The following is a 21,014-nucleotide window of genomic DNA, read 5'->3' as shown; positions in this document are numbered from 1 at the left end:
ACACAGACTCCAAAGCAGGCTCCAGGCTCTGAGCTGTCAGCACAGAGACCGATGTGGGGTTCGAACTCATAAGCCATGACATCATGACCTGAGTCGAAGTTGGATGCTTAACCAACTGAGCCATGCAGACGCCCTTGTTTATTTATTTTTTTTGAGAAAGAGAGAAAGAGAGAGCAAGAGAGTGAAAGGGGGAGGGACAGAGAGGGAGACAGGATCTGAAGCAGGCCCCAGGCTCTGAGCTGTCAGCTCAGAGTTTGATGCAGGGCTTGGAGTCATGAACTGTGAGATCATGACCTAAGCTGAAGTCAGCCACTTAACTGACTGAGCCCCATGAGTCTTGTTTTAAAAAACAACTTTAGAGGAACCTGGGTGGCTCAGTCGGTTAAGCATCTGACTCTTGATTTGGGTTCAGGTTATGATCTCACCGTGCATGAATTCGAGCCCCATGTCTCACTCTTCTCTGGCAGTGTGGAGCCTGCTTGGGATTCTCTCTCAATTTCAGTTCTCTCTTCAATTTCAGTTTAATTAGTTCTTAAAATTAGGCTACCTGAAGCACTCTTTTTTTTCTCTAGTAGAATCATATTTGTTTAATTTCTTTTTTTTAATGTTTATTTATTTTTGAGAGACAGAGAGTGTGGTGGAGGAGCAGAGAGAGGGAGACACAGAATCCAAAGCAGGCTCCAGGCTCTCAGCTGTCAGCACACAGCCCAATGTGGGGCTCAAACCCACGAACCATGAGATCATGACCTGAGCTGAAGTCGGACGCTCAACCGACTGAGCCACCAAGGTGCCCCATATTTGTTTAATTTCTCTAGATGTATTTACATTCTCAAAACTAGCTCTTTATCTCTTGATAATGGAGAAGGCTACACATTTGTGGGGATAGAAGATACATGGGAAATCTCTGTTCTTCCTTTCAATTTTGCTGGGAATCTAGAACTGCTCTATAAAATAAAGCCTATCAGGGGTCCTGGGTGGCTCAGTTGGTTAAATGACCAACTATTGATTTTGGCCCAGGTCATGATCTCACAGTTCCTGAATTCAGGCCCTGCATTTACCTCTGCGCTGATAGTGCGGAACCTGCTTGGGATTCTCTCTTTCCCTCTCTTTTTGTCCTTTTCCCCTCCTCTTTATCTCTCTCTAAATAAATAAACTTGAAAAAAATAAAGTCTACTAAAAGAATACAAACTGGGGTACCTGGTTGGCTCGGTTGGTAGAGCATTCTGCTCTTGATCTCGGGGTCCTGAGTTCAAGCCCCACGTTGGGCACAAAGATTACTTTAAAAAAAAAAAAAAAGAATAGATCCTAAACATTGCTGTGGAAAAACTAGGACACCTAAAAAGGGGAAAACAGACTTCCATCACATTTGAAAAACTGTTAAAAAATAGTGGGGGTATGCCCTCTTGGTTCTGAGAAAAATTCATTTTTAACTTGGAATTGTATATTCAGCCAAAAAATAATCAAACACGCAGTTTGGAAAGCAGCCAATCAAATCCTTGCTCATTGAGAAGTTCACAGGCCTATCTGGGAAGAAAGACAGTTAAATATGATATACATAAGGTAAGAAAGTATAAGGAGGTCTCACAGGTGTTACCAACATGGAAGGGGGGACCCAACCCAGTCTGGAGAGGCCAGAAAAGACTTCTTGAAGATGATCTTGGGTTGAGCCTTCAACCATGAGGAAACAACTTGGTAAATCTCTTCAATAAATTTCACTGACCTAGATTAGACTGTGGAAAGAGAAATTTTATCTCCAAATTCAAATTCGACTTTCACATAGCTTATAAATGGTGATGACTAAGGGTATAAGCATGAAAAAATAGTCAACAATTTTGCTTACTGCTTCCATCACCTATGCACTGAACCTGATTTGCAAGATTTGCAGCTCAGGTATCCTCATGACTAATCCATTGGAAGTGAGGCATGCCTACCTTTTCTTCTGACTTGAACAAATGGTTGAAACCATCACTTTTTTTGTCTCCTTTTTTTAAAAATGTTTTTATTTATTTTTGAAGGAGAGAGAGAGACAGAGCATGAGCGGGGGAGGAGCAGAGAGAGAGGGAGACACAGAATCAGAAGCAGGCTCCAAGCTCTGAGCTGTCAGCACAGAGCCCGATGCGGGGCTCAAACTCACCAACTGTGAGATCATGACCTGAGCCAAAGTCGGACGCTTAACCGACTGAGCCACCCAGGTGCCCCTCACTTTTTTCTTTCGTTGTGGTTTCCTACCTGTGTCAAATCAACTCAGTTGGTTTACTTATTTATTTAAAATGTTTATTTATTTTTGAGAGAGAATGAGAGAGAGAGAGAGAGAGAGAGAGAGAGAGAGAGAGGCAGAGGGAGAGGGGGATAGAGGATCTGGAGTGGGTTCTGCACTATCAGCACAGAGCCTGATGCGAGGCTCGAGGCTCGAACTCACAAACTTCGAGATCATGACCTGAGCCAAAGTCGGATGCTTAACTGACTGAGTCACTCAGGTGCCCCTGAACTCAGTTTTTTAAAATGTTTAGACCAAACTTTTCAAATCCTTTATTGGCATTTGATTTAGGTCTTATTAATTTCTGTGTGATTATCATTTATATGTTTTTTCTTAGAACCTAGGACAGGCTACATTCAGATATCAGAGAATAATTCATGCTATATTGGGGTTAAGAAGTTTAAAGAATGAAAGTATAATTGGCAAAGTCATACTTGTGGACTTTCTATTTCTTTTTCTGTTTTTCTGAAAACACAGTAAGCCAAAAAGATAAATAGGGTAGTCTTGCTCCTACTTGGAAGGAATTTGATTTTTTACTTTCCTGAATGAAAAAAATATGTCCCAGCTCTCTTTGAAATAAGCAACAGCTCAATAGTGGGACTGAAAACCTACTTCATTGTTATTTTATAGCATATTGTAGTTACTGTGTATTTGAAGATATCCTATATTTTCCCATATGTGATCTACTAAAAAATGACAATAAAAAGAACAAGAAGATCTTGTAATCTGTCTATAAGGCTAATTTTTTTTTTTTTAAAGTAAGCTCCATACCCAACATGTGGTTTGAACTCACAACCCTGAGATCCTGAGAGCAAGAGTTGCATAGTCTACAAACTGAGCCAGCCAGGTGCCCCTACAAGGCTAAGTTTTAAGAATCAGATTTATTTACCATGACATGTTTTTGTCATTAGAGCAGAGAAATATGGCTAAAAGATGGAGAGGGAGTGTTTTAATAACATTCCTATAGTTAGACTCTTCTTTATGAAAAGAAAAATATAAATAAGAAAGCCCAGACTGGGGATCCCAGAAACTCCCTCCCATTTCCACTGAATGTTGTGTGGGATGAGGGAAAAGGTCATTTTCTTCCTTTTTTTCAGGATAGCCCCTCATTCAGTGACAGTCAAAACTGGGCATTGTTCCTGGTTGAATAGTGTTCCCCCCAAATTCATGCCCACCTGGACCCTGACAGTGTGATCTCATTTAGAAATCAGATCTTTGCCAATGTATAAAAGTTACAATGAGGTTGTAACTTGCACAATGAGAATTAGGGTGGGGCCTAAATCCAATATGACTAATGTCTTTTTAAGAAGAGGGGAATTTGGACACAGGCACAGATGGAAGATGGCCATGTGGAAACAGAGGCAAAGACTGTAGTTATGTTGTCACATGCCAAGGAAAGCCAAGGATTACTGGCAAACACCAGAAACTAGGAGGGAGGCATGTATCAGATTCTCTCAGAAGGAACCAACCTTGCCTACACCTTGATTTCTAGACTCCAGAACTGTGAGGGAATAAATTCCTATTGTTTTATGCTACTCTGTTACAGCAGTCCTAATCTGACAGAGGCATCCAGCTCTTCCCATGCCCTATCGGCAGCAGGTGGGTATCCCTCCCTTAGTTCAGTCTATACTCTGATCTAGCAGGAAGAGGTCTGATTCTTAACCCCATTGCCTCCCATTCCTCTTCTTCAGCTTCCCTGACACCGAGTCTGTACAAAAGAGACCAGAATCTGTTTCTCCATCAGCCTTTTAGCTTAGACCATCCTTATTAAAAAGAGCTTTCGGGGGCACCTGCGTGGCTCAGTCGGTTAAATGTCTGATTTTGGCTCGGGTCATGATCTTGTGGTTTGTGAGTTCGAGCCCCACATCCCCATCAGGCTCACTGCTGTCAGTGCAGAGTCTGTCTCGGATCCTCTGTCTCCCTCTCTCTCTGCCCCTCTCTCTCAAACATAAATTAAAAAAAAAACTATTAAAAAAAAAAAGAGCTTTCAGGGTGTGTGGGTATCTCAGTCGGTTGAGCGTTGACTCTTGAGTTTGGCTCAGGTCATGATCCCACGGTTGTGGGATCCAGCCCCATGTTGGGCTCCGTGCTGAGCGTGGAGCTTGCTTAAGATTCTCTCTCTCTCTCTCTCTCTCTCTCTCTCTCTCTCTCTCTCTCTCCCTTTGCCTCTCTCCCCTGCTTGAGCATGTTCTCTCTCTCTCTCTCTTAAAAAAAAAATCTTAAAAAAAAATAAAAAGAACTTTCTTCTCAGATCTTTAATCAATGTTTAAATAGTCTGAACATGGCTCCCAGAAGAGTAACAGGTATTTAGATGGGAATTCATACTCTGAAATCTGGTAGGCCAGAGATCTGTTGCTGTTTGGGGGGTGGGGGGGAAGAGCAAAGGCAAGGAAGGGCTCTTTAACATACTAAGACAATGAACATCTCAATGGCTGTGGCAATGCTCATTCTCTACATTGCATAAGCCCTATGACTCTTCTGTGCACTGAGAAACAGAAATAGATAAATGACATCAATCAAATAGGAAGTAAAGGAAGCAGAGGTAGTAATTGTAACAAATATGAAGTAGAGTTTAAGACAAAGAGGACGGAATGTCTCAGTAGGATCATTTGATCTTGATAAATGGGACAGTTAATACTTGGCAGTGTTGTTCTTCAGTATCATAGAAACCTGGGGTTAAATCCTATCAGTGATAGTAACACTATAAATTATCTTTTTAGAACTTCTGGGGTTTTTTAAATCTGTAAAATGGAGATAATACATATCTTCCTCATAGGACGGTTGTAAGGATCATATTAGCTAATTTATATAAAATGCCTAGGATTCAATAAATGTTAGCTTTCATTCTCACTCTGCTTACTTGTCAAAAAATATATCAAGACCACCATTACTTCAAGCCCCATTGCTTTTTTTTTTTTTTCTTTTAATTTTAAAGTAGGCCTCACATCCAGCACAGAGCCCAAAACAGGGCTTGAACTCACAACTCTGAGATCAAGACCTGGGCTGAGATCAAGAGTCAGATGCTTAACTAACTGAGACCCCCAGGTGCCCCATTGCTTTTCCTTCTCTATATTTGATCATTCTCCTAGGTCATATAGGAAAGTGTTTATTTTTATTATAATGGGGCTATGACTCTCTCAGTTCTTCAATTCCCTCTTCTTCATGTGGGCCCAATCTTACTCTCCCCACTCACCTTCGGAAGATGATTTCTTCCTTTCTGTGTGAAGCCACCTCTGTTTGGATTTTGTTCTCTAGGAGCTCCATATTTTAGCTCCAATGTTTCCCATAGTTTTACCTTTTCTTTCTCTACCGGTTCTTTGCCCCCAGTATATGAAAAGTTTCTTTCTCCTATTAAAAATGAACTAATAACAAAACCAAACTCTGAACCTCTCCCGAGGTAAAATAGGTAAAATCCTATCCTCCTCCTTTCTCAGCCAAGCTCCTACTTTTTTTTCATTTATAAAGTTTTTTTTTAATGTTTATTTATTTTTGAGAGACAGAGAGAGAGAGAAAGAGAGAGCACAAGCAGGGGAGGGGCAGACACACACACACACACACACACACACACACACACACACACACACACAGAATCTGAATCTGAAGCAGGTTCCAGGCTCTGAGCTGTTAGCACAGCGCTGAAGCGGGGCTCGAACCCACCAACTGTGAGATCATGGCCTGAGCCACCCAGGCGCCCCTTTTTTTCATTTAAATTTTATTTATTTACCTTTTGAAAAGGCAACATTTCTTGGATCAAAATTCAAAAAAGCATACATTAGAAATTCCCTTCCCTGAGCAAAGAGTTTCCTGTGGTCTTTTTAGATATCGGTTTAGGCATATACAAGCAAGTATGTATTTTTCCTTCTGTATAAAAATTTTAGCATACTATGGACACTCTTCTGATTCTTGCTTTTTTTTTTTTTTTCAGTTAAAAATATGTCTTGGAGGTCTTTTCGTATCAGTGTCTAAACAATTTTCTCATTGTTTCAAGTCTTCTGGAAAGCAGGTGCCAAGATGGGATTAGACATGCAAGAGACTTACTAAAAATGCCTTTGAGAGAGAAAAGGAGGCAGCTGGAGATGAATCAGATAGTGATGCTGATCTGAGCCCTGTGAAGGAGGGAAGGAAGGCATGAGGGTTGGGGTAGGCAGGGACTAAGACTGCACCATAGATCTAAAAAAGTTTCAGATGGGCTTAAACCTGGGGATTCCTTAAGACAAAGTCACACATCAGAGGAATCCCGTATCCTGCAGGAGTGGACCTTTGTGAACTTCCTGCTGTGCTCAGTCATTGGCTGGGTGCAGCCCATGGGGAGTTTGGCCTCATTGCAAATGCAGTGCTAGATTCAGGGCTTAGAAGCTGGACCCTCCCTGCAGGGAAGACATCTGGGAGGAATATTTCATAGCCTTCATATTATTTTTAGGGCTGCATAATAATCCAATGAAGGATGTGCCATACTTTCTCCATTATGAGAGACATATCACAGTATCTACCACAAGGAGTATAATTGTAGGAAACTACTATGTGGTTTTGATAGAGGCTGCCAAGATCAAAATCTAATGTATATATTGGTATATATTTTGTGAACGTGTATTCCACCAGCAAGGCAGGAGACTGTTTCCTCATATCCTTAGTAACACAGGGTGTGGTCAAGCTTTTTTTTTAAAGTTTATTTATTTATTTTGAGAGAGAGAGAGGGAGAGAGAATCGCAAGCAGGTTCTTTGCTGTCGGCACAGGGCTCAGTCTCATCAACTGTGAGATCATGACCTGAACCCAAATCAAAAGTCAGATGCATAACTGACTGAGCCATCCAGGCACCCAAAACTTTTGATTTTTTTAGTTAACCTTTTCATAACCTACATTTGATTTTTTACTTACACATTTTCCCACCTTCCACTCACTCCCTAGTACATATTCATTAAGCCCTGGCCCTGCAATTTACTAGTTGTCTCAGTTTGTTCATATGTAAAATAAGAATTCTAAATCAACATACTTAATAGGGATATTTTGAGGATAAAATGAATGCAAAACTCCATGTTTAAAAACAGCAACCAATAGGGGCGCCTTGGTGGCTCAGTTGGTTGGGCCTCCAACTTTGGCTCAGGGCATGATCTCAGGGTTTGTGGGCTCGAGCCTTGCATCTGGCTCTGTATTGACAGCTCAGAGCCTGGAGCCTGCTTCAGATTCTGTGTCTCCCTCTCTCTCTGCCCCTCTCCTGCTTGCGTTCTGTGTGTCTCTCTCTCAAAAATAAATAAACATTTAAAAAAATTAAAAAAAACCCCCAGCAACCAACGGATAAACATTCTCCACACTCCACCGTCATATACTGATGATTTCCAAATCTATACAATTAGGGCAGACTTTTTGTTGGCAGGTAAAAATATTCATCTGCTTACTTGTTATTTCTTTTTTTAATGTTTATTTATTTATTTTCAGGAGAGAGAGAGAGAGAGAGAGAGAGAGAGAGAAAGAGAGAGAGAGAGAGAGAAAGCACGCTATCACAAAACATGAGATCATAACCTGAGATGGAATCAAGTGTCAGGTGCTTAACTGACTGAGCCGTCCAGGCACCCCAATGCTTACTTGTTATTTCCATCTTGATGCCCCACAAGCACTTCAGTTACAACATGCCCCAATGAAACTCATCATTTTTCTCTTAAAAATTGCTCCTATTCCTTTATTTCCCTTATTGTTGAAGTCAAAACTCTGTAAGTCATTTCAGATTATTTTCTCTCCCTTAAACCCACATTTAATTAATCCTCAGGTTCTGTTGAATTTGATTCATAAATAATTCTGGTATCTGTCTTTTTCTTATGATCAGCACTGCCACTTGATGGTTTAATCTCTGTATTTTGTAAGTATTAAGGCAATAGCTTCTTTTTCTTCTTCTTTTTGTTTTTAAATAGCTCCATAATGAATGTGGGGTTTGAATTCAAGATCCTGAGATCAAGACTCACATGCTCTCCCGACTGAGCCAGCCAGATGATCCAAGGCAGTAACTTCTTTACTGTTCTCACTTTCTTCCAATCTATCCTGAACACTGTTGTCAGGAGGAGTTTTTGAATAACGACACTGATTATATTACTCTTTAGCTCAAGAGTCTTCAATGGTTTCCTATTGCCTATAGAATGATGAAATCTAAAACTTCCACTAGCCATATATATATATATATATATATATATATATATATATATATATATATATATCTTCATAATTTGACCTCTACTTATCTGTCCAATCTCTTCTTAGATATCCCCTTTCCCTGCTTTAATCTGTAACATTCAAACTAGTTGCATTTCTCAGAATATATCATGTTCTCTCATGATAGATTCAGCCATCCTGCCTTAAATAATTTCTGCTCCCTACTTGCCCTTCACATAAAGTACTTTAAATTTTGGCTCAAAATTTCCCTCTGTTGTGAAGCCTAGCTTGACTCCTCTAGAATTCTTCCTATTCTACTATTGTTCTCTGTACCCACATAGTTTATTTTTAATTTGCTTGCATGTTTATTTCTTCAATAGGTTTTAGTTCTCCAATGGAAAGAGACCCATTTTCATCTGGTGTCTCCAGCACTTATCATGGTTCCTGGAAATAAGAGACTTACATACTCAGATATTTTCGATTGACTTCATGATCTGAGTTAGTTTCTCAGGAAATTTACTGTTGTAAATAAATGATCTCCCAACACTTCAAGTTTTCCAGGTTTCTCCCAAAACCTAGCAGGCAGGTCACTACTAATTCTCCTTACCACTTTATTTTTATTATTATTAATTTTTTAAATGTTTACTTATCTTTGAGAGAGACAGACAGAGCACGAGCAGGGGAGGGGCAAAGGGAGAGGGAGACACAGAATCTGAAGCAGGTTCCAGGCTCTGAGCTGTCAGCACAGAACCAGATGCTAACCGAACTCGAACTCACCAACCATGAGATCATGACCTGAGCTGAAGTGGGAAGCTTAACCTTAACCCACTCTGCCACCCAAGTGCCCCTCCTTATCACTTTAGATAAAAGTGACCATTTCCTCCTTTTTGCTCTCAATAAATGTGGTATATTAGTCTTATCCTAGCACCAATCACGTTTAGGATTGTATCCCAAGCATCTGACACGTTAAGTATGCAACAATTAAATGAATCAATGTTCACCTTGATGAAGGAAACTTTCTTAAACATTCTAGGAGAACGTCATCATTTTGCATAGACCGTAAAAAATCTTTTACAATCCAACCCTGATGATTGTTTTTAAAACGATGCATCCTGGCACTTTAATTGTCCTTAGACAGATGGCCAAACCTTGGCTATGGGAACCGCACAGTGTAGGAGGAGACCATGACTAGAGCGCGAGGGAAAGGATGATTCGCTGCTAGGGTTCAGAAGTTCTCCTCAGACGGATGCTAGAACTAGGAAACCGCTGATGGTTCAGCTTTTGAAATACCGTTTTTGCATCGTAAAGAAAAAAGATTAACCTATCAGGAACAACCGAGCACATCCAATTACCAATCAAGAACGGGAAAGGAGCCAAAGCCTGGGGATACCCACGCACGAAGGAGGACGTCATTCTCTAAGTCTCAGCCAATGAGAGATTGGGCGGAGGGGGCGGGGCAACGGGCGGACCAATTGCCACAGAAAAACAAACAATCTGCAGCACAACTGTCCTAACCACAGCCCTCGCCTCTCAAACCACTGGAGCAAACTCCTGAGCAAAGCACTTGTTAAATACTTTCCACTTTCCTTCTAGCCCGGGGGCAGTTACACTGGAGTACCTTCCTCATACTAGAACAAGGGCCTTCTTTCCACCAGCTCCCAAAGACTCGCAGAAAGAATACAGTAACTTTGAGCTTTCTACCTTCACAGGAACTGGCAGTCCGGAGCTACCTGAGGGGGAGGGGCAGCCCCAGTGCGCAGGCGTGCATGCCTTGTGGAGGCGGGGCTGTAGCGGCCCAAAGCATCCTGGGTGCTGTATTTCTTTTGCTGGCAAAAACTGAACTGCTCCTGTAGCCTCCGGAACTACATTTCCCCGCAGCTCCCGCGGCCTCGAGGTGGGCGGGATGGTTGGTTAATGAGCTCGAGGAAGCCGCGGCGCGGCCCACCAGGTTCCAAAACAAGGAAATGAAGGGGGGAGGCGGGACTGGGGCTGCCTGCGGGAGCCGCCGCCGCCGCCGCCGCCGCGGAGGAGGAGGAGGAGGAGGAGGAGGAGGAGGAGGAGGTGGAGTAGGTGGCTGCCGCGGCCGCCGAGGAGTCCCTTGCTGAAGGCGGACCGCGGGGCGGCGGGCGGCGCGCGCGCGCCCGAGAGGCGGCTGTTGGAGAAGTGGAGCGGCGGTCGCGGGGGGAGGAGGAGGAGGAGGGACTGAGCGGCGGCGGCCCCCGCGTCCCGGTGCCTCTATGGGGAAAGCAGACAATGGATTATGATTTCAAGGCGAAGCTGGCGGCGGAGCGGGAGCGGGTGGAGGATTTGTTTGAGTACGAAGGGTGCAAAGTGGGACGCGGCACCTACGGGCACGTCTACAAGGCGAGGCGGAAAGATGGGTAAGAGCAGGGGCGGGGGGAGTAGGCTCGCTCGGGTCCTCGCCCTGCCCGCGACCGCGCGGGATGGGTGGGTTGGAGCCGGGTCGGGCCGTTCCCGAAGGGCGAGGCGGAGGTGGTCGCGGGGCCGCGTCCCAGCGCGGACTGAGGGACGCGGGTTCTGACTGCCCTCCCCGCGCGGCCCCGTCGCGCCCCTCGAACTCCAGCGGCAGCAGCCTAGTCGGGGGGCGTCGGTCCGGTTCCGGAGGGCGCCTTCCGCGTGCATGGAGCTGGCGGCGGGACTCGAGTTGGGACCTCGGCTGGAGGTGGAGTTTGTGGGGTCTGGTTTCTTGGGGAGACGCCGAGGGCTGGGAGAGCTTTGCCGAGTTGCCGCTCCGGCCCTGGGCTGGTGACGGTCGTTGTGGAACTTCCAATCGGCTAAGCGCCTCCCGGGGGCGGCGGTTTGAAACCTAGCGGAGGAGCTGGTCGGGCGGCCGAGCGCTGGGCTGGGGTCTTAGCCAGACTCTAGGGTCTGACCCTCCGCGCATCTCTGCCCTTGGGGCCAGCCAGCCCATTGGCTTCTCAGCGTAGTCCCGCGTCCGTGTCTATACCCGGCGACTTCTGGATCCCTGCTCATTCGCCCCTGATTTCGCTTTTTCACATTCTGAATTCCGCACTTTAACTTGAATGTAGGACCTCCTCGGAGACTAACCGCGTTTTGCCCGCAGAACTTCAGAGTTCGCCTAGTTTTTTGGTAACTCGTATTCCCCCTCCCCGCCCCCCCCCCCCCCCCCCCCCGTTGGATATTCTTATGCTTTCCACTCCATCCCCTGGCTAAATGACTGCGTGCTGGGGTTTATCCAGCACCTAGATTATCCGGAACGGAATGCAGAGTGACAGAGATCTGGGCCTGAATCTTTGTTTACCTGGGATTTGAGGGAGAACCTTAGTAACCTCTTAGGAAGCCTTTATTGATTGTTCTCTTAGGAGATGGCGAGCTGGATTCTGTATTGAGAACGCCTATCCTTCGTCCTGTAGGGCAGACGGGCTCTAGGACAGGTGGAACCAGCTGCCGGCGAAGGGTAGGTTTAAACCAATCACCTGCTCACCGCCCTTCCTGGGAGGAATTCTCCTCCCCCAGAGTAAGGGAGCCCAGGAACATCTATCTACCTGTCCCGCCTAGATTTCAAAGATGGTCAAAAAGTATGAGAAAGAGAGTTTTTAGCATCCTAGCGGAACATTTCTGAATAAAGTGAATATCAGTCACAATGACATTAGTAAGATTTGAAATGCTGCCTAACGTTCTGCGCACTCTGTTGTAATTGATATAGTTGATTTATGAACTCGAGGACGAAAGTTGTTAAGGTGTGTGTGCTAATTTCATAGAGAATGAAAACACAACTTTACAAATTGTTTTATCATAAAGTATGGTGAAAATCACAAGGTACTAAACACGTGTAAAGGATTGTTACTGCAAGTAGTTTTGGTATTATAACTGAAAGGGCTCCATAGTAGTCAGTTGTAAACTTCTCTCATAATTCTTTTAGTTAATTGCCAGGTGTCCTTGAATGAGTATCTTGGAATGTCAGGTACTTAAAATTAACTTGTATTTTGTGTTTGGAATATTTACTTGTTATACTGGTGTTTCTGTGGGAATATTATCAGATCTATTTGGGGAAAGCACATCTAGTTTTCCTATTTGGACATTGGCATTACAAAACAAATTATATGTGGTGTTTTTCATACTCCTCATGCTAACTTTATAATGTACTTGATTTGAAATTTTTTAAATGTATTTTCTTTTTTTTTGTTGTTAAAATAACTTCCTTTTAGTAGGCAACTTTTAAGAAAAATCTGCTTCTGAATTGTATTTTGATAGCATGGGATAAAACAAAAAACATAATTTAATTCCTGCTTCTAATTGTTCTTTTTGAATATTTCCCCTCTAATAAAGTTTTTGATTCGACTGCACTTTCTTGAGTGAAATTTGTTTGATTAGAATTAATAAAGTTTCTTTAATAGAGTAAGATCAGTCTGTGTATCTTCAAAATATGCTTTTTAAAGAAATTTTTAGGATCTGAAAGCATTAGTTGATATCACTATATTCTAAGAAAAATCATTATAAAGGTAGGTTTCCTTGGACTAGGGGTCTAGTTGAGATTTGAGGCTTTATGTTAATAGCACATCTCTTGTGGGTTGGTAGCAATGATTTTAAAGAACAAAAAATTTTTAAAGTTTTTAGTGATGGTTCTAAACTGTGATGCAGATTTGCATAGTAAAGATTTTACACTCTGATCATGGTTAGTTATAGTTTAGCTCTTTCCGGAATTTATTTTGGTTAATTCAGAAAAAAATGTATAATGCTACTTTAGGGAGCAAGAAAGAAATCACGTGCGTACATTTAAGAGAAGTTATTCTGATGTATATAATGTAGTATATAACCAAAATCATTTGGGTCTTTTGAAGAAACACTGGAAGAAGTAATGTAACTTACAAAAGAAAAGCCTCTGTTTATAGTTTAGTACTACCTTTTAAAAAAATCTTAGAGTGATATTTCCATTAAAATAATGACTTTAACTTGGGCTGTGTTAATTATACTATGTAAATTTGTGACAGTGGAAATGAAAGATTACATTTGGGTTTTTCACCTTTAATAAAAATGTCATTTGTTCTTTTTGTTTTGAAGGAAGAGAATCTTTTGACCCAACCATCCTTTTTAAATAAATCAGGCTTAATGTTATTCCTGAGAAACAAGTTCAGAATATTTCTAGACTTTTTAGTATGAACAAGAATTTGTAATAGTTTTCCTTTTAAAATTTGTAAAAAAGGATATATAACAGTTTATGGTTACAAATCTCAAGACCATATTCCTCAAATTTGAAAAACTTTGCTTTGATTGATAAAGGAATATTTTAAAAGGTTCTTTTGTCAATAAGAGAGTCAAACAAACATGATTCCATAGGATAATATGTCTGAAAACTGTTACACCAAACAATACTACTATTCAATTTTGCAGATATTCATTTAGTCTTTTGAACCACTCCAATAAAAGATTACTCCTTTTTGAGATGTCTTTAAAAGATACTTCATAATTGAAAGTGAAATGGCTGACATCTTAACAGTTTCAGTTTTGCCTTAGGGTTTCAGATGAGTAGTTTGTGACTATACATCTTAGTGTATAAAGTTTTAGATGAGTAATTGGTGATTATACATCTTAATGTATGTCATAAAATCCTTCACAAATGTGTAGGTACATATGGATTCATACAGGTAAATAATAGGTATGGACCTATCTGCCTGGCTTTGATGGATTTTTCATATTTGGTTTGTAGTTAGAATAGACGATTGTATTTGCATTTTTTTGTGTGTGGGGGGTGGAATGTACAAAGAGTTTTAGATCATTTAGTCTCACTTCTTTACAAATGAGAAAACCAGAGCTTTTAGAGGTTATCATGCCCATAGTCTCACAGCAAAGACAAGCCTCACAGAAGTTACAAGATAGTAGGAATCCAGCTCTCCTGACTGAGTTGTTGCATTTTCTAATGTGTCCTACTTCTTAATACCATACGGGGAAAACCCAAAAAGGCCATGTTAAACCTCCAGTTTTGACAAACTTATTGTATAAGCCTTTTCCATGCAAAGGATATATCTATACCAACAAATGTGGAAAAGGGAAAATATTGCATGGATATTAAAAAAAAAAAAAAAGGAGTGCCAGCCTATAGATTCTACCATGTGTAGTTGCTTTTCTTCATCAGGTTTCTCTTCATCCTCATTTTCATTACTTTTGGCCTCCATCTTTCAAAAAAAAAAACCCACCATTTTTGCATAGTAGCTGAATTGGTCTCTGCTGTTAGGCTAGTCTTTCCTTGTGATAGTCCAACATCCAAGTTGCTCAGGGTCATTTTTCTGCAAATAAAATCAATCATGAAACATCTTGGAAAACTACATTCTCTATCTTTCAAACCATCATATCCAATTTTAATTCCTTACTTTGGCATATAAAGCTATTTGCATTAGGATCCTAAAGTTTTTCTCGTCTTTATAGCCTTTATACTTGCCACCAACTCCCGGAGTTGGTGCAAGCCATGTTTTCCAGAGTGTGCAAGCCATGTTTCTGTAGCATTTTTTAGCACTTACTAAGTCTTTTTCATGTCTTTTTTTTTTTTTTTTTTTTTTTTTTTACATTCAAAGTAAAGTGGTATTGCTCTGCCATTCCTCCCTCCCTTTTCTCCTCACTCCCATAAACTTGGCCAACTCCTGCTCATACTTCAATACCCTATTCAGATAGCTTTTCTTCTAGAAGCCTTCCTTTATTCACTTTATTAGTTGTGCTTGTGCCTCTCTTTGTTCTTAGGTGTATAATATCACTATAAGTAATATTAATCTGCCCCATAAACTATTAGCTACAAATGGGTCATCATTTATTTCCAGAGTCTTGTACAGAGTTTGGCATATAATGGACACTCAGAAATTTTATTAAAAAAAAAAAAAAAAGGTCCCACATTGGTAATACTGCCCTGATGTTTTCAGTAATTGTTTTGTTTTTTTAAAAAAAATTTAACATTTATTATTTGACAGAGACAGAGCATGAGTGGGGGAGGGGCAGAGAGAGAGGCAGTCACAGATTCTGAAGCAGGCTGTAGACTCCAAGCTGTCAGCCCAGAGCCTGACACAAGGCTTGAACTCATGAACTGTGAGATCATGACCTGATCCAAAGTCAAATGCTTAACCGACTGAGCCACCCAGGTGCCCCTTCAGTAATTGTTTTGAAAGCCTGCAATGCAGTGATGTTACATAAGTGGTTACCATAAATAATTTTATAGCACTAATTAGATCTAGTATAATTTTTTTTCTAAGAAATTATGTGCTGCTTTTTAAGACAGTTGATACATTTCTTTTAGTAGATTGATAAGGAACGTATGTAATTTTTTTGTTTTGAGTTAAGCATTTTTCCCTTTTAGGCCAGCTCTTGTAAAATTATTATAGAAATCTTGTGTTCTTTGCTTTCACTATTTTATAGAGATGCTTAGAAATTGTGGGCATTGGGGCACCTGTATGGCTCAGTGGGTCAGGCATCCGACTTTGGCTCAGGTTATGATCTCACAGTTTGTGAGTTGGAGCCTCATGTTGGGCTCTGCGCTGGCAGCTCAGAGCTTGCTTGGAATTCCCTCTCTCTCTCTCTCTGTGCTCCTCCCTTGCTCTCGCACTGTCTCTCAAAAGTAAATAAACATTAAAAAAAATGTAGGCATTCGAACATATTTTACGAAATTTATTGATCTTACGGGTTTATGTTAATAAATTTAGTATCTTTAGCACTTAGTAAATCAAATAAACATTGGTTTATGTTTAATTGGTTCTTCATTTATGTATTACAAGAACTTTTTGAAGCCCAGGAAAAGAAACATTTTCAATCAAATTTGATTGTTTAGAGCAGTGGTCGACAAACTTTCTTTACAAAGAGGCAGATACTAAATATTTTAGGCCTTGGAGGCCATACAGTATATGTTATAATTACTTGAATCTGCTGTTGTAGTGTCAAAGTATCCACAGACAAATGTGTAAATGAACACAAATTAGAATGTGTTTCAATAGAATTTTATTTGTAAAACCAAGTGGTGACCTCGCTTTGGCGGGCAGGCTGTAGTTTGCCCTGCTTAGTCTAGAACAGTGACGTCCAATAGATCTTCGTGCAATGATGAACGTGCGTCTATGCTGTAAAGTATGGTAGCCACTAGCCATATGTGGCTCAAGGAATGTGGTTACTGTGACTGAGACACTGGCTAGTAGCTGTGATGTTGGACTCAGAAGGTTTAGTCTTGGGGACAAGTAGCTTAGCAACACATTTATAATTTTCTTTTTTTTTTTTTTCAACATTTTTTATTTATTTTTGGGACAGAGAGAGACAGAGCATGAATGGGGGAGGGGCAGAGAGAGAGGGAGACACAGAATCGGAAACAGGCTCCAGGCTCCGAGCCATCAGCCCAGAGCCTGACGCGGGGCTCGAACTCACGGACCGCGAGATAGTGACCTGGCTGAAGTCGGACGCTTAACCAACTGCGCCACCCAGGCGCCCCCATTTATAATTTTCAAATCCATGAAGTGACATTTTAATTTTTTTCAATTTGGTTAATCTCTACACCCAATGTGGGGCTGGAACTCAGCACCCTGAGATTGAGAGTTGCATGCTCCACCGACTTAACCAGCTAGGTGCCCCTGAAGAGACCTTTTAATAAAAATGTGTAATTGACGGTGTGGACAAATGAAATAGGATAGCCCACGTCTTTTCTTTTTTTTTTTTTTTCTCTCTTTTCTGCCAAAACCCGCACAAAGCTCATGTCTTTTCAGTTATAGGCAGAATTTTGAGGCTGAAACAGTTTGATAATGCAAACCGATACTCGAATCCATAAACTGTCAATTTGTGAATGGAATCAAGGATATTTGATCACTTTTTGAAAAAAGTATTTTTGTTAAAAAAAAAAAAAAAGAATGTTGTTCAGTGAGTAGTAAGTGCATGTGCATAAGAAGATATACAATGTGGTAGTAAGCCTTCCCTTTCCCAACCACCCTTTTCCCTTTCTATAGATGGCCATTCTCGGTTTTCCTTTTTAGAGATTTTCTTGGGGTGTGTGTATTTAATGGTAAATAGTTTACTGTACATTTCTCTATATTTTTTTCACCTTAAATGTAATTTGAAGATCGTTACATAATTGATATGCAGAGATGCCTGGTTCCTCTTAATAATAGTTTCACTTGTATTCCACTGTATTGACTTACATAATTAACTATCCCTCTTGATGGACATTTAGGCTGTTACTAGTCTTTTGCTAGTACTAACACTGTAGTGAACTGTACCTAGTAGGTACAGTTTTTGTGTGTATTAGTGTAGCTAATTTAAACTCCTGTAAGCTATTTACCTTTGGAAGTATTGGCTTGAAATGATTTGCTAATATGGTGATATATGAGATATAAATCACTAAAGATTGAAAACAATGGGGCTGAGAATAAGGAAGTCTTATTCCTTAAAGGCTTTAAAAATAATTATTCATACATAAAAATGAGTTCTAAATCATTAGTTTCCATAGGAAATACAAGTTACCGTTTTAGCAGCACGAGAAAGGCTTGCCTCTGAGTTTTATGTAGGCAAAAAGTAGATCTATGGAAAGGTTTTTTTGATAGGGATGTCAGTATTGATGAATTAAGGAATTTTACTTTTGTGTACTGTATGTTTGGACTAAATATGCTGGGTAAAAAATTAATATGTGATGTTAAACTGTGTGCTTGGTTTGCAAACTGCTTAACTAGTGTAATGAGGTTTAGACATCAGTATAGAAGACTTGAAGGCAATATAGTACAATTCGAAATTTTCTTGGTGGTAAACGATGAGAGTAAGACTGCTTGGTTAATGTGTATATAAAGATCAGCCTGTTCGTTCTCTTGTGACGTTGGGACTGTATGTTAGTGCTGCTTTTGGATTCCAAAACAAAGGAACAAGATATATATTTTTTTAAAGAGAGCATTTTAATATTTTGAATTATTAACATGATTATTTCTTTAAAAAGCAGGTAGTTTTTAAGGGCTAGAACCATGAAGAGGTAGCCGACAAAGCTATTTGAAGATTCTTGTCCATTTATAAATAGCTGATAGTTCAACACTTCCTGTAATAACCCTTTTGAGCATGCATTGTGCAGGATAAAAGAGAGTCTCAAGAGAGAAGACAGGATGTAATTCAGGATACAAGTGTGCGGCAGTAGTTTTTTTATTGAGGGTGTGAATTCTTATCCAAAAGTGAGTGAGTGATCAAAGAGAAGTAAAAACCTGTAAAGTCCTTAAATAACTGGTGTCCTTATAAAATATCTTTAATTTCTAATATAATAAGTCTTTCTAAAGGAGAAACACATCCTCCTCATAGAGGCTTTAAACCTGTTGTGTGTTTTCTATCTAAAAATATTATTTCTGTGAGATTTTGTTGCTGATGATCTCAGTTACCAAGTGGAACGTGATTAAGAAATGGATTTAATTTTGTTTTTATTGTGACCACAGACCAAAACCGTGTCATGGCAAACTATTTTGCAGATATTTGTAGATATATACATTTGGACAGAAAGGTGAGTTCACGGTTGCTGGAAAAGTAAGGTAAAACTTTTGCCTTATGGGTGGGCTAGTTGCATCTTTCTGTGGGAAAGTTATTCTCCTTAGGATTGTGATCTGGGGCACAAAGTGTGTTGCTTTTTACAAAAGTTAGTTTCCTTTTTCTCTTTCCCTTTTGTAATGTAATTATTATACTTGCATTTTAAGAGTGACTTAGACACTGAGTGAATCCAGTTGTTTTGGATTTAGGCGCAAATTTAAAAAAATGTGAGCTTCCTTTTTTTTCTGAAGAAATTGTATGTAATTTGAACTTATGTAACTTATAAAACCAGAGTTCTGTTCACTGATTTCTCAGCAATCTTTTGATCTATATATTTGTGTCAAAGTGGAAATATTTTTATTTTTATGCTATTAAAATTTATCAGATAATAGTTGTATGTGATTTAAAAGACTCTAACAGTTAAACTATATATAAAATTAAAAGTAAAAGTCTTCTTCTTATTGTCCACTCCCAAGCTTCCATCATTTTTCAAAGATAGCCAGTGTTGACTGTTTCTGTTTTAAGTTTTGCTGGTGCTTACTAGTATAACTTTAAGTAATACGCATGTAAAAAATAATATGCATATAATTCTATGTTCTGATTTATCAACTTTAGGCATTTTTTGTTGATTTTCCATTAGAAAAGCTGAGCAATTTCCCATCTCAACATTCAAATTTATTACCTTTGTTATTTTACATTTTTTGTGGCAAATACTTTTATAACTTTAAATCATAAGCTTAAATCTTTTTTATTTTTTTTAATTTTGGTTAGGCTCCTTGCTGAACGTGGGGCTTGATCACAGGACTGAGATCAAGAGTCACATGCTCCACTGACTGAGCTAGCCAGGCACTCCATTAAATTTCTTTTTCTTTCTTTCTTTAAAAAATTTTTTATTCTTTTTTTTTTTTTTTTTAACATTTTTTTCTTTTTTTAAAGTAATCTCTACACCCAACAACCTGGGGCTTAAACTCACAACCCTGACATGAAGAGTCACATGCTCTACCAGCTGAGCTAGCCAGCTATTCCATTAAATTTCTTTTTCTTTCTTTTTTTTTCTTTTATTCTTTTTAAAAAAATAATTGGTGTCCTTCTAAAATATCTTTAATTTCTTTTTTTTTTTTTAACGTTTTATTTATTTTTGAGACAGAGAGAGACAGAGCATGAACGGGGGAGGGGCAGAGAGAGAGGGAGACACAGAATCGGAAGCAGGCTCCAGGCTCTGAGCCATCAGCCCAGAGCCCGACAAGGGGCTTGAACTCATGGACCGCGAGATCGTGACCTGAGCTGAAGTCGGACGCTTAACCGACTGAGCCACCCAGGTGCCCCAGTATCTTTAATTTCTGATATAATAAGTCTTTCTAAAGGAGAAACACACCCTTCTTATAGAGGCTTTAAACCTGTTTTTATTTAAAAAAATTTTTTTTTAAGTAATCTCTACAGCCAAGATGGGGCTTGAACTCATGACCCCAAGATCAAGAGTCTCATGCTCTACGGACTGAGCCAGCCAGGTGCCCAGATTTCTTTTTCTTGACTTATCAGTTTAGATACTATTTGTCTTCCTGATAGGGATATTAAGAAAAGTGATATATTTCTCTTACTCTTTTTTCTCTATCTCCTAATTTTTAAAGTAGACATTTATAGCATCCTGCTTTTTGTGTATGAGTTGATTCTAAAAAGCGAACACTGAAAACCATTTAATAGCCTTAAAATATTATGATTGTGAAAGTATTTGTTGCGGGGTGAATTAGTATATTGAGACCCATGGAGAAGGAAATGTAATCTTGTGCATTAAATAACTGCTGCTGGTCTTCCAGGTATTAAGGCCTAATGGGTCTTCTTAAGTTCTTTTGCCCTTCAAGTATCTGGATCATACTTAGCTAATAGTGTTTCTTGATATCTCTTAGGTGCTTTTTCTTGGATTTTTTTTTTTTTGTTGTTGTTCAATTGAGGACATCTTTTTTTTTTAATTTCATTTTTTATTTTTTAAAATTTATATCTGAATTAGTTAGCATATAGTGAAACAATGATTTCAGGAGTAGATTCCTTAATGCCCCTTACCCATTTAGCCCATTCCCCCTCCCACAACTCCTCCAGCAACTCTTAGTTTGTTCTCAATATTTATGTGTCTCT

General features: G+C 39.9%; 1 protein-coding gene across 15 annotated transcripts in view; it reads left to right on the top strand.

The window, feature by feature from the left end:
* The first annotated feature begins 10,258 nt into the window (after positions 1–10,258).
* CDK19 (cyclin dependent kinase 19) overlaps positions 10,259–21,014 on the top strand; it is a 189,448-nt gene continuing 178,692 nt past the window's right edge. For 2 of the 15 annotated variants that reach the window (XM_042986979.1, XM_042986978.1), the window contains exons 1-2: positions 10,579–10,777; positions 11,741–11,835. In XM_042986979.1, the coding sequence (XP_042842913.1) occupies positions 10,657–10,777; positions 11,741–11,835 (216 nt within the window). In that variant the 5' untranslated portion in view covers positions 10,579–10,656. The other 13 variants (XM_042986986.1, XM_042986993.1, XM_042986995.1 and 10 more) reach the window with 13 other exon arrangements.

The sequence above is a fragment of the Panthera tigris genome, chromosome B2, assembly GCF_018350195.1.
Source record: "Panthera tigris isolate Pti1 chromosome B2, P.tigris_Pti1_mat1.1, whole genome shotgun sequence".
Classification (NCBI taxonomy): domain Eukaryota; kingdom Metazoa; phylum Chordata; class Mammalia; order Carnivora; family Felidae; genus Panthera; species Panthera tigris.
Note: the sequence above shows the minus strand (reverse complement) of the source record. Positions and strands in the feature narration are given on the sequence as shown.